The sequence below is a fragment of the Stegostoma tigrinum genome, chromosome X (assembly GCF_030684315.1).
Source record: "Stegostoma tigrinum isolate sSteTig4 chromosome X, sSteTig4.hap1, whole genome shotgun sequence".
NCBI classification, from domain to species: Eukaryota; Metazoa; Chordata; class Chondrichthyes; order Orectolobiformes; family Stegostomatidae; genus Stegostoma; species Stegostoma tigrinum.
In genome coordinates this window covers 15281703-15295630 of record NC_081404.1, presented here as the reverse complement: position 1 = coordinate 15295630, position 13928 = coordinate 15281703, and the positions used below count along the sequence as shown (strand labels likewise).

At 44.6% G+C, this 13928-nt stretch overlaps 1 protein-coding gene across 12 annotated transcripts in view; it reads left to right on the top strand.

Annotated features, from left to right (window-relative positions):
• LOC125448278 (RNA-binding motif, single-stranded-interacting protein 2-like) overlaps positions 1-13928 on the top strand; it is a 257608-nt gene that overhangs the window by 196313 nt on the left and 47367 nt on the right. For all 12 annotated transcript variants that reach the window (XM_059643492.1, XM_059643493.1, XM_048523462.2 and 9 more), the window contains exon 5: positions 12810-12967. In XM_059643492.1, coding sequence (XP_059499475.1) covers positions 12810-12967 — 158 coding nt within the window. The remainder of the gene's footprint in view (positions 1-12809; positions 12968-13928) is intronic.

Below are 13928 nucleotides of genomic sequence, written 5' to 3'. Positions count from 1 at the left end.
CGAACCTCTGATGAGAGAAAAAAATTTTCCTCAGCTCAGTCTTAAATGGGAAACCTCTTGTTTTGAAACTGTGACCTGTCCATCCATGTTTTGGATTCCCTGGGAAAAGATCCTGCAGTATCTGCCCTGTCATACCCTGTAAGGTATGGTTTGATAAGGCTGCCCCTCATTCTTCTTAGCTCCAATGAGTAGAAGCCCAACCTGCTCACCCTTTCTTCATGATAAGCCCCTCACCCCAGGATTCAGCCAAGTGTGCTTTCTCTGAACTGTTAAATTACCATTGGACATTTAGTTTTTGTACCAGCATTGGGCCTGGTATCCTTTTGGCATTGTGAGGTAATGTTCAGTCTCATTCTTCCTAGAGGCCTGTCGGTCTCAGGTGGGTTGTGTGTGTGGTGATGGTGGTGGTTGGTATTGTGGTGAGGTGAGGTTGAGGCAGGGTCTCACGGAACTGACACCATTTCAGAAAAAGCTAGGAGAAGCATCACAAGCAACTTGCATTATATTGAGTTCCTTGACAAAACCCTCACTCCCTCCATTGCTTCACCTCTGCAACATCCTGCAGCTCCACACACCTCTGGGATCTGGTGCAGCCTGGGATCTCTTGCAAATTCCAAATTTCGTTGCTCCATCAACTGCCTTCAGTTGACTGGGCTCTCCCATCCTGAACCTCATTGATCTTGGAGGAGATTCTTTTAAGATGCTTCTTAAGACTGTTTGACCAAATGTTTCATCACCTGCCAAACCTCTCCTCCATAGCTGATGGACAAATTTTGTTTGTGGTGTTTAAAGCATTTTGGGGATGATTTGCTGCTCAAAAGACAGAGTGTAAGACAGGACTCTGGTACAGTGGTAGTGTTCCTGCCTCTGGCCCAGGAGGCACATGTTCTAGTCCCACCTGCTCTAGAAGCTTTGAACGGTTTGATTAAAAATAAAATTTATAAATACAATTTGTTGTTTGTTTTTTTTTGCTTGTGTGTGGTTTCAGCAGACTTCCTGTTCAGTGTTAATCTTTGTATTAAATCCAGCCAGGATTCATGAAAAAGATCTCTTTTGCTTGCCATGGAAAAAGGGGTTTGGCAGTTTCACCTTAAGAGTCCAGTAGGTACAACCCACAACAGAAATTGACCCCTCCACACTGTTGGTTGGCACTGCTGGTGGGACTTTCCTCATTGTGTGCTAAGTATTACTTCTGCTTTCCATCTCACGTATTGCAAGGCGCTATTTTTGCGCAAATGGACTGGCAGAGATCTGATTGCACAATGACAGATGCGCAAACCTAAACTGCATTGTGCCTGCACCAAACACTGTCAGCAATGAACTGTGGAAACTGGGAGCTGCAGCAAAAGTTGCAAAGACCACTGTATGTTGCTCCTGCCACTGGAGATCTTTGTTCAGATTGGGCTTTTCACATGTCCAGCAAAGCCTGTGTCTCCAGAAGGCCCTGCAACTGCTCAGGACCCTCGAGGTCACACTTCAGTATTTTGTGAACAAAACATGGCAGCCTGTGTTAAGATTTTCCTTTTGCAAAGGTTGTCTTGCTGTCTATTTGATAAGTCTTATTCTTGGCTCCTATTTATATATTCCCAGACTTTCGGAGCAATTTAATAAATGTTTCAGATTATGAGTCATACCTCTATAGGCACCCATGTATTTGTGATGAGAGATTTTATACTGTCGCGTAAGAAAAATGTAACTCAATTTTGCCCCTTGCCTTCATAGTTTCTACTCACGCTTTAAAATGTTCAGTATGTTGCACTGTCAATAATAACATGGTGAAGCTTGTTGTGATAACTACCCCTGAATAGATTGTATAATGCCAAAGGTAGTTTTTCTGTGCTTTTGTGCTATAATATCGTGTAGTCCTGTGGAGCTGCAGAATATGAGAGATTGTGTTTTATAGTCTGTAACTTGATATAGTAAATGGCAAATTATTAATCTCCCTGACCTTTCGTTCTGCAGGATCTCGGTAGCAACCAGGCAAACATTATTGAAGGCATAACATCTCAGTTTAAGCAGTTGCTTTAGTAAGACAGTTAGTGGCCCATGGATCCTTATGTTCACAATATTATTTTCACAGACCAAAGTTAACAGCTGAATCTCAAAATTGCGGATCCTCTTCGAGCTTTGAATTTTGACTCCTGTTTAGGAAATAATGTTCATTCTTCACCTGCTAACCTGCCATTTGAATTTCTGGCCATAGTGAATGGTAAGTGTCTTGCTGTCTTAACCATTTGGTCAAAATGGCTGGACAACTTTCTCACCATCACAGATTGGCAGACTGGTGAGGCAGTGGATGAAATAGGAGACAGAAAATGTCATACTGCTGCAGTCGGGGGTGGTGTTCCTTCAGTTGTTGGGAGCTGTAACTTCTGCATCTCAAGGTAGCATGGCCCCTGGTGTACTCAATATCGCTAACACATTCCCCAAATTGGAAAAGACTTCCATTCCCCATCCTTGTTAGATCCAGCATTGACAAAAACACACATTAATTGGTCCCTGCTCCCTCAGATATTGCAAGAATGTTGTCACATGTGACATATGCAGGTTGGTTTTCAAGTAAGTTGAAGAGAGGGTCTTGTCACACAGAGGCCATTGGCTGCTGGGATTAGGTGGAAGCAAACACTCACTTCATGTCTTGAATCGTGCTTTAGGCATGCTTCAATTGCTGACATGTTTCGAACAGAAAGCTTTCAAAACAGAGCGCCTTGTTTTTCTTGGTTTGGGCTGCCTGGGCCTCGTTGGGAGGCTGTACATCTCCAATTGGATTGGATCAAAAACCCTTGCAGCTGAGACCAGAATGATTTGCTTGTATTTCTTTTTATTTCGTCCATTGTATTTGCTGGTCTCAACACAGTCACCTCTACAGGGAGGACTCTGTTCAATATGCAAGGACAGCCCCATCATTTTCATTCTCCTGTCTTGCCCCCCCGACCCTGACCTCTCTCCTGCTGCACTGTTCCAGTGAAGCTCAATGTAGCCTTGAGGAACAACACCTCATTTTCTAATTAGGAACCATCCAGCTTTTTGGACTTGATATGGAGTTCACTTTGCTCAAATGATAACCTCTGCCTTCTCCATGTTGTTTATTCTATTTTTGTGTTTCAGTCTTGCTCTCACTTTACCCTTATTTTTTATTTTGGATGATAGCTATTCATCATTCTGCTTTTACCCCTCCTCTAGACACATCTTTACTTATCGTGTTACAATTCCCTTGGCTTTGCACCATCAACAGCTTTTGCCATTTATCTATCCTGCTCTATCACACATCTTCCTTTTTGTTCTCCCCACCCCAAACCTGAGATGTTAACTCCATAAGATCAGAAGTAGGCTATTCAGCCCATTGAATCTGCCGTGCCATTCAATGAGATAATGGCTGAATTGATGATTCTCAGTTCCATTTTCCTGTCTTTTCCCCATAACCCTTGATTTCCCTTACTAATTAAAAATCTGACTATCCGAGCCTTGAATACAGTCAACAGCCCAGGCTCGACAACTACACAACTGTTGCGACAAAATGGATAACAGCATAATTTGGAAAGCATTTTTCCCTGACCCATGTAGAGATCAGATCTCAGTGACAATGAATGAAAGTCTCTGTTTCTCAGTCCACAGATGCTGCTAGACCTGAGTTTCTCCAGCGTTCTCTGTTTAGAGACCAGAACAGGAACCCTGTATAGTTTTTAATCCTCTTTCCCCTGTCCACAGATTTTTGTGAGAGTATTGAAGTTATCTTTGGGATGTGAGCATTTATTTATGATGTCTAATTTTCTTCTTGAGATGTTTGGCATTTCCCTGTACCAATATTTACTGCAGCAGGAGGGAAATGAGTGCTTGGGTATGCAGCCAGCCACCAGAAATTTAACAAGCTGCGCACCTGCAAGGTGGTGAGGTTATGATATTGTGCTAATGTCACTGGATTGGTAGCCTAGCAACCCAGATTAATGCTGCCGGGACATAAGTTCACGTCCCACTATGTTGGCTGGTGGAATTTAAATTCAGTGGATAAAATGTCGACATTAGTGATGATGACTGTGAAATATCTGTTAAAAATCTATCTGGTTCACTCATGGTGACCGTGTAACCACTGTTGATTAGTTCATTGATGTGAAGTGCTAAGGAAAATCCGCTGTCCTTGCTCAGTCTGGCTTACATATAACTCCAGACCTACAGGAATGTGGCTGACTCTTAACCACAGTCATCACTTTGAGCAAACCTCTCAGATCAAAAGCTGAGCTTGCCAGCGATGCCCACATCCCATGAAGGAATAATAAAAAATGGACCCATTTCAGCACAGTGTGGCATTCAGGGGCAAAAAAGGAGGAGCCTAACCTGTCCACCATTAAAATCAATCCCGGCCAATCTGTTTCTTCCCTGCATCTACTCAACTTGTGTTCTGCATCCCTCAATACTCATGGCTTAGAAATGTGTATTGACCTCAATTTTATCATTTTTTACTTCACCCTTAGTCTCAACTACTTTTTACAGGAAGTTCCAGATTTCCACTCCCCGTTGTCCACTTTGGTGGCAAAAACAGGAAGGCAGATTATTATTTGAATGGTGGCAGTGTAGGGAAAGGTGACGTGCAGCAAGTCCTGGATGTCATGTTGAAACAGTCACTGAAGGTTGGCATGCAGGTGCAGCAGGCATTGAGGAAAGCTAATGGCATGCTGTGCTTCTTAGCGAGAGGATTTGAGTATCGCAGTAAGGCTGCCTTGGTGCATTTACACAGAGCCTTGGTAAGGCTGCATCTTGAGTATTGTGTGCAGTTTTGGTCTCCTAGTTTGAGGAAGGACATTCTTGCTATTGAGGGAGTCCAGCGAAGGTTCACCAGGCAGATTCCTGGGATGGCAGGACTGATATACAAGGAAAGACCAGATCGACTGGGCTAACACTCACTAGAATTTAAAAGAACCGGGGGTTGGGGGGGTGGTGGTGCAGAATCTTCTAGAAACATGCAATCCTGATGGACTGGACAGGCCAGATGCAGGAAGGATGTTCCTCATATTGGGGGAAGTCCAGAAATAGGGGTCGCAGTAAGAATAAGGAGTAAGCCATTCAGGACTGAGATGAGGAAGATTTTCTTCACTCAAAGAGTTGTGAGCTTGTGGAATTCTCTCCCACAGAAAGCTTTTGGAGCCAGTTTGTTAGATACAAGATGGAGCTGGACATGGACCTTGTGGCTAAAGGGGTCAAGGGGTATGGAGAGAAAGTGGGAGCGGAAAAAAGTGAGAAAGTGAGATTGCATGATCAGCCATGATAATATTGAATGGTGGTGCAGGCTCAAAGGGCCAAATGGCCCACTCCTGCTTTTTTTAAAATGTTTCTACGAGATATGAAAGAGCCCTTCCTAATTGGCTGAGCAAATTCCCCCAATTGGCTGCGCTATAATTTTAAGGTGATGTCCTTATTAGGGTGTCCCCTTATTCCAGACACCCCCAAACCTGAAGAATACCCTAATCAATCCTTTTGATTCTGATCAGACGCATTAGAATTGCAATTCTACAGTGATCAATGATCACTCCAAAGGTGGGCACAGGCCACACAAATTTCCTAATCCCCTCAAACCCCCAACCATCCTGAGTCAGTTGTGAGATGCAGGGGATCCTCAGGTTCCTGTGCAACACGCCTCCCAAAGTGAGGCATTGGGGATCCCTAGTTGGGAGGCTGAGAGGGTTTGAAATCACCAATCCTCAGTAGCAGTAGTGTGTACCATCTACGAGGTGCATTGCACAATTCCGCAAGCATCCTGAGACAGCACCTTCCAAACCCACAACCTCTACTGTCTAGATGGACAAAGACAAGCAAATACATGAGACTACCACTTCCTGCAAGTTCCCTCTAACCCACTCACCATCCTGATTTGAAAATCACTGTTCCTTCAGTGTCGCTGGGTCAAAATCCAGGAATTCCCTCCCTAAGGGTATTGTGGGCCAACCTGGCGCACGTGGACCTCAGTGGTTCAAGAAAGTGGCTCACTACCACTTTCTCAAGGGGGAATCTAGAGATGGGCAACAAACAAATGCTGCTGCAGCCAGTGATGCTCACGTCCTGTGAAATATATTTGATATAAGTAGTACCCAAAGCGAGTTCGTGGCTGATCCCCCTCATTAGTGGATCTTGCTGTGCACACATAGCTGCTGTGTTTTTTCCCAGCATGCCTATTGAAGTGCTTTGAGGGTGTGTAAGGTCAATGTAGATACACAGTTCTCTCTTCATGAAGGCCTCAAATCTGGGTTTGGGGTTTGGGGTTTGAGGTTTGCTTGTGGTTTAACAAAAGGATGCCTTTCAGAAGCTGCCTTTCTTTCTTAACTTCACAATGCCCTACTTGTCTAAATCCCTGAGGGAGCACGTAATGTAAACTGGAATGGAATTTGTTGCATTGGTGCCAGCAAACTGTAGAGAGACAACATTAACACAGACCCGAAGATGTGCTTTTTTTCTGGGAGGGTTTATTTAATAGGATTAGTTCCTGGTCACTATAGCTTGGTGTGTGCTTCCCCCTTGGCGGGGGGAGGGGACAACCAGTAGGGAGCGGTGGGGCTGTAAGGATAGGACCAGCTATTTGGTTAACTCATTCACATGATGTAACAGAAAAGCAGCTGTCGCTCCTCATTCTGCAAGCTGGAGTATCACAAAGCTGGCCTGTGACACTTGCTAATTGTTCCACATTCTTGGCTTTTGGTCAAGTGCCAGGCGCTGAGAACTGGGGAGTAGTTTTTCCCACCACCACCTCCTGTGAAGAAAACTATCAGTTGCTCTTGTTGTCTCTGTGTGTGTGTGTGCCCTCAGCTGAATGGAATGCTTGTAGGTTCTATTATATTGTTTCTTTGGGCCTATTCAGGCCTGCCTGTTAGAAGGGTTTTTAAAGGGGGAAAAATACTCACCTCAGTTTAGTGCATTAAATCATCTCAAACACTTCTGGAGAGTGGCTTCTGTAATGTGGATGACTGCACTTGTAAGCCATTGTCTGCTTTGACTCCTGCTGTTGACCTTATGCAGCATCAGCCCGACACAGGTTTCCTCAGAAATTAATCTGGAATTTGTTCAGTTCAAGAATAATTCCTGTTTTGAACACGAGGATGTTAAAGAGGAGGTCTCCCTGTCCCACCAGCATTCAGCCACTACATCGTCTTATCGCTGAAAGGCCTACTTCCACTCCTTTTTAATAGTCAACAATCAATCTTAACTCCATCTTTTCACACTATCCCCAAATTTTCTTTTCTGCTCATCAATCTATTGATGGGGGAGAATCCACAACCCTCTGAGGCTGGGAATTCCAAAGACACACAACTCTGCAAGAGTAAAGAAATATCTTCTCATCCTCAATCCAAAATGATTGTCCCCTTATTGTGAGACTGTGTTCTAAGTTCCCTAGACATTGGGAAACAACTTCTTGTTTTCCTGTCTCAAGCCCCATTCATAATTTTACATTATTCAATCCAATTGTTTCTCATTCTTCTAAAGGTTAGAGAAATCCTTCTCCACCCATAAGTGTGCTTTTGTTGACTTCTGCCTTGTGTCAGGTCTGGCCATATCAGCATCTTGGCAGAGTGACCTGCTGACCAGCTGCCGCTTGCCTTGATTCCTGGCAGGAAGTGGCCCAGGGTCCATCCCTCCCAAGTCAGCGACTCCAGCTTGGGCGTTTAGACCAGCGGAGATCTCTGGAGTCAGGAGTTTTCCTGGGGCTACTGACCAGTTCCCCAAACCATTGTTCAATACAGTCCAGGGCTGTTATCGATAGGGGTTGAGGAAGAGTCATGATAGTGGTCAAGGTTGCCCTCCCAGCAGTCCAATTGCCAGTCAATCACCACTATGTGTGAATTCGGACCCAGTTGGTATGAGGTTGTCTTGATGCCTGTGGCACCTTATGTTGGGGGGTTGGAAGTGTGGGGAAGAGAAAATGGAGGAAAAGAAATTGGCAAAGTAATGCCAGAACACGGTTAGATATCTGGTCGACTCAAGGCGCAACAAAGCTCCGGTATTTGCAGTGATCAAATCAGCCGTGATCCCATGGAATGGTGGAGCAGATTCAATAGGCTGAAGGGCCTACTTCCACTCCGTTTTAATAGTGATCAATCAATGATCAATCTTAACTCCATCTTTTCACACTATCCCCAAATTTTCTTTTCTGCTCATCAATCTATTGATGGGGGAGAATCCACAACCAGGTACCAGTCACGGTTGAACACTGCGTGAGTGAAACAGCCAACTGAAATAAGCAAGATAGCTCCATTTGTACATTCCAAGGGGTGAATGGACATGCAAATGAGTGCTGGGGCAGGGTGGGGGGTTTTGCAAAGTGAAGGGTGGCAGTACAAAGTGAAAGGATATCATCCAGGCAGGTACTCTTTGGAATGAGTTGCACTTTTTATTTTCACATATCCAACTCTGTGGTTGAAATCTCTAATGGCTGTTTTTCCTGGATTCTTGGAACACGAGGTAAGGGGCCCTTTTCTTTTCCAAGAACTGTTAATCAAGCATTCGCCATGAGTTGTGAACACAGGACTGAAGCTGTCATTTAGAGCAGCTGGGAAATCTCCATGCTGTAACCAGCAGTGAAACATTTGCTCAGTCTGTAGCTGAGTGTTCCTGGGAGATGTCCTCTTGCTTCTAACCGCGACTCTCCAGCCAACCTCAGTACTCGCTCTGTCTCACTTTCTGCCATAACTCCCCGGAGCAGTGTGCTTCTGGAACAGCCTTGTCAAGAGATCATTAACTCTTTTGTTGTCTGATCTGATTAGCGTGCCCACGAAAGCAAATCTCTTGCCTCTGATCTCTGAATTTTCCTGTACTGGCCCACGGTTTTGATTTTTTTTCCAAATTCATTGAAACCTTTCAGTTCTTTGCCTCTGTGCCATGGAAGCCAATGCCCATTTCTTGTGAGAACAAAGTGTAGAGCTGGATGAACACAGCAGGCCAAGCAGCATCTTAGGGGCAGGAAAGCTGATGTTTCGTGCCGAGACCCTTCTTCCTGCTGGTCCCATATTGACAGCACACTAAAGCAGCACACTGTCAAGAATCACATTGTAATGGGATATGAGCGTTAGATTCACTGTGATAGGGAGAAAGGGGAGTAATGAGGTGGTCTTTGATGGGAGCCTTAAGGGTCTAGAGGGATCATCTTCAGTGGAAGAGTTGAGGTACAAAAGAGAATTTTTGATGGGAAGGTTGAGCTACTAGAAGATAGTCTTCAATGGAAAAGTTGAGGTACTAGAGGGTAAACCGCAGTGGGAGAGAAACTGGGCATTGTTCAGGTGATGGCCATAGGCTATTGCGTAATTTTGTACCATATCCAGTGAGTGATATTTGATTAGGATAGCCATTATTACACAGGATAGTTTTGATAGGCTCAATCTCAACATCAAGCTTTCATTGGTGAGCGAATGGCTGAGGCCCTGTTCGTGAGGTTGCTGATTAGATTTCTCTTGTAGCATATTGGCCCGTAGGAATACCAACCTGTATATTCATCGGTGAACACAGGCTTTTGATAGATTTTTTTTTTGAAAAGTTTATTCATTTTTGTGGGATGTGGGCATCGCTGGCTGGCAGAATTTAATGCCTATCCTGAGTTGCTGTTGAGAAGGTGGTGGTGAGCTACCCTCTTGTACTGCTGCAGACCACCTGCTGTGGGTTGACCCACAATGCCTTTAGGGAGGGAATTCCAGAAATTTGACCCAGTGACAGTGAAGGAACAGCAATATATTTCCAAGTCAGGACGGTGAGTGGAGGGGAACTCGCAGGGAGTGGTGTTCCCATGTATCTGCTGCCCTTGTCCTTCTAGATCGAAGTGGTCCTGGGTTTGGAAGGTGCTGTCTGAGGATCTTTGGTGAATTTCTGCAGTGCATCTTGTAGATAGTACACACTGCTGCTACGGAGTGTCGGTGGTGGTGGGAGTGGATACTTGTGGATGTGGTGCCAGTCGAGGGGGCTGCTTTTTCCTGGATGGTGCAGCGCTTCTTGAGTGTTGTTGGGTTTCCACTCTTCCAGGCAAGTGGGGAATATTCCATCGCACTCCTGACTTGAGCCCCGTAGATGGTGGACAGACTTTGAGGAGTCAGGAAGTGAGTTACTTGCTGCAGTATTCCTAGCTTCTGATGTGCCCTTGCAGCCACTGTGTTTATGTAGTGAATTCACTTGAGTTTCTGATCAATGATAGCCTCCAGGATGTTGGACAGTAGGGAATGCAGTGATGGTAACACAGTTGATTGTCAAGGGGCGCAGATTAGATTGTCTCTTATTGGTAATGGTTCAAGCCTGGCAGTTATGTAACACGAATGTTACTTGGCACTTTTCAGGCCAAGCCTGGATATTTTCCAGATCTTGTTGCATTTGAACATGGACTGTTTCAGTATCTGAGAAGGTGCAAATGGTGCTGAGCATTGTGCAATCATCAGCGAACATCCTCAATTCTGACCTTATGATGGAGGGAAGGTCATTGATGAAGCAGCTGAAGATGATTAGGCCTAGGAAATTGCCCCAAGGAACTCCTGCAGAGAGATGTCCTGGAGCTGAGATGACTGACCTCCAACAACCATGACCATCTTTCTGTGTGCCACGTATGACTCTAACCAGTAGAGAGTTTGCCCCAATACCCATTGATTCCAGTTTTGCTAGGGCTCAGTTTTATTGAATTCAAATTCCACCATCTGCCGTGGCAGGATTCGAACCCAGAACCCCAGAACATTAGCTGAATTTCCTGGATTAATAGTCTAATGATAATACCGCTAGGCCATCACCTTCCTTTGGTAGTAGTAGAGAAGCCATTTGCAAACTTCCCAACTAATGTATCCAAGAAAAGGGAGCTGATTTTGTTGCTTCATTTCAATGGTAGATTTGAGTGCAGGATGGAGTTTGTCACTGTTCGGCAGTGTGGATTTAAATATTGTAAATGTGTTACGTACATATCGGGCATTTGCAAGGGGTAGGAGGTTAGTGGTGATTCTACTGAAGACACTTCTCCTGGTATTCATCAAAGATGTTAGTAAGAGCTGAGCCTCAAGGGAATCCCATGGCAGTATCATCTCTTTGGGCATGCTGGTTTCATTGAACAATGCCCAGCCTACCTCAGGTTGCCCAGGAAAGGGAAGATGTCTCAAACATCTGAACAATGGATGAAGCTAGCCATCTCAAGCAACTTCTATTGTAGTAAACACATGAGTGATTTTCTTCACTGACATGATGTATTTGTCTGTCACACAAATGATTAATGTTATGAGTTTCAGTGCCAATGTGATGCCAGGTATGTAGGCCATTCTCGATAACTAGCAAATCATGTCAAATAACACCTCATTTTGACTGCCCGCAGTGGATAGTATGTCAGCTGCACTCAACTAATCTGTGCTTGTAAAACTCAGAACATGGTATTCAATATAACATGTGATTTTACTATTGGACAACATTTACTAAGTAACCCTGACCATGTTGTGAATTTCACTGGAATCCAATTTTAACAGAATCAATTGGGCTTGCAATGTGCACATGCTGGAAGCTCCATATATTAACACACAGGGCCCAGTTGTACGTAGCAAAAGGAATTCGTTCATACATTGTGTTTTTTTCTCAATGGGTAAAGGGTCATAGAGCTGCCAATCTCTGCTGTATTCCCCATGTTAACATCCTGACTAATCAGAGTCTACCTTTCTGGCCTGACTTTAATCAGATATCAAAGATTGACAGTTAATAGCTCCTGCTGCATCTCCATGCCAACCATCATCCCACCATCAGCACTGTCTTCTCACGCTGTATAAATTAGTGTTCCCTTTCAAAGCTTAGTTTCTTGCACTCCAATCCTGATGAGGGCATGACAAAAAGTTTTGATTTTGTCTCTACCTTTTGCCATTTTTCAGGGGGATGTTGTTTGATTTAATTTCATTTTGAAGTGTGATGAATATTTTAATAAGACTGGTGTGAGATTTCCCTTCTTCCCCCTCACCCTCACCTCCCACATCTGCACACAAATTAAAGTCAAATGTAGATGCCTTGGCAATGCTGGTAGGTATTCTTTCACTTCAAATAACAAAGAAATAGGTTTTGCTGGCTTGGGAAACAATTAAACATAGTTTTGAAGTTAGAAGTGTGGCTCAGTTATTAAGTGTGAATAAGGTTTAAGGAACTCAGTCACGTAGACTGGAAATGTCCCAAGTTGGATTTGAGGCTACTGTTGACCATTAAATAATCTTAAATGCAGCCACATAAAAGCCTAGAAGGCTGGTGAAGCCAAGGCCTACCTTATGCTGGACCAGCAGTCGCCAGTTTGGCTCCGTCCGAACTTCCCAGGAATTCTGAAACGATTTCCCACTGGCTGTTCTCACAATCCCAAACAGCAGAACTGTTTGACAATGCCCTTGTTAGTTTTCTTTTGAGGTGGGGTTAGTCTTCCCAACTTTGAGGCCAACCTTGGGAGATATGGAGGGGTTAAAAGAAAGCAGCCAACTCAATAAGCACAGGTGGAAAATGATAACCAATGGTTTCTGAGGTTGTTGGTGGGGAGGATGGTCACAGGAAGGCCCCATTTCCACAAGAAGGCCCCATTGGCGCAGCAACCCGCTGACTTTCTTTGAATTATTTGACTTGCTGATTGAAAAAGGTCACGACAAGCTCCTTCAAAGCTTACACAGGAAGAATAGCAATTTGAGTGGAGAAGGCTAAAAGCATGCAATGCCCCAATATAAATTTGACTTTTCCCTTCAGTTCAACAAGTGAGATTACTGGGCAGGAGAGGGGTACTGGGAAATTCGGATGCAACAAAAAGCCATTCGACAGCAATAGAGCAGCTCTCGAATCATGTTTTTGTTTCCATTCCACAGCAACAAGAGCAGGATCCAACGAACCTGTACATCTCCAACCTGCCACTGACTATGGATGAGCAGGAGCTCCAGAACATGCTGAAACCTTTCGGTCAGGTGATCTCCACGAGGATACTGCGGGATGCCAATGGTACCAGCCGAGGTGTTGGCTTTGCCAGGTAAGGATGGTTTGAACTACATTTGTCCAAACATGGAGCTGATGGGGTTTACCCTTTTGGTCTTGGTCTTCACTGACAAGCTGGGCACAGGTTTAAATGAAGAGAGGCAATTCCCAAGCTTGGGGCCCAGGCAACTGCAGGCATGACCACCAATGGTAGGGCTGAAGGAAACCAGGGATACTGAAGGAGGTCAGAATTAGAGGTGCACAGAGATTTCTGAAGGTCTTGGGGTTGTTTTTTTTTAAAATTCCTTCTCCTCCACCCATCAACCTGTTCAGGGATGGTACAACACACCTCTGGAGCAGGTGGATTCAAGCCCAAGCCTAGTTGGCTTAGAGGTAAGGACACTATCAGTGCACCACAGGAACCTTGCCCTGAAAGCTGGATCCTCAGCAGGGTAGAAGAGGAAAATAGCAGAGGCCTGGAATCAGTTGAAGCCTGCAGGTGCAGCAGGCGGTGAAGAAGGTAAATGGCCTGTTAGCCTTCATAGTGAGAGGGTTCGAGTCCAGGAGCAGGGATGTCTTGCTGCAATTGTACAGGGCCTTGGTGAGACCACACCTGGAGTATTGTGGGAAGTTTGCGTCTCCTTATCTGAGGAAGGATGTTCTGGTGATGGAGGGAGTGCAGCAAAGGTTTACCAGACTGATTCCTGCGATGGCAGGACTGATGCGTGAAGAAAGACTGGATCAGTTAGGACTATATTCACTGGAGTTTAGAAAAATGAGGGGGAATCTCGTAGAAACCTAGACAGCTCTAACAGGTTTACAAACTTGGGGTTTGTATTCACTTGAACGTTGAAGGATGAGGGACGACATGGTAGAAGTTTACAAAACTTTGTGAGGCATAGATAGAATGGATAGTTGGAGTCTTTTTGTAGAAATGTCAATTACTGGAGGACCTAGGTTTAAGGCAAAAAGGGGAAAGTCTAAAGGAGATGTGAGAGGCAAGGTTTTTTTATACA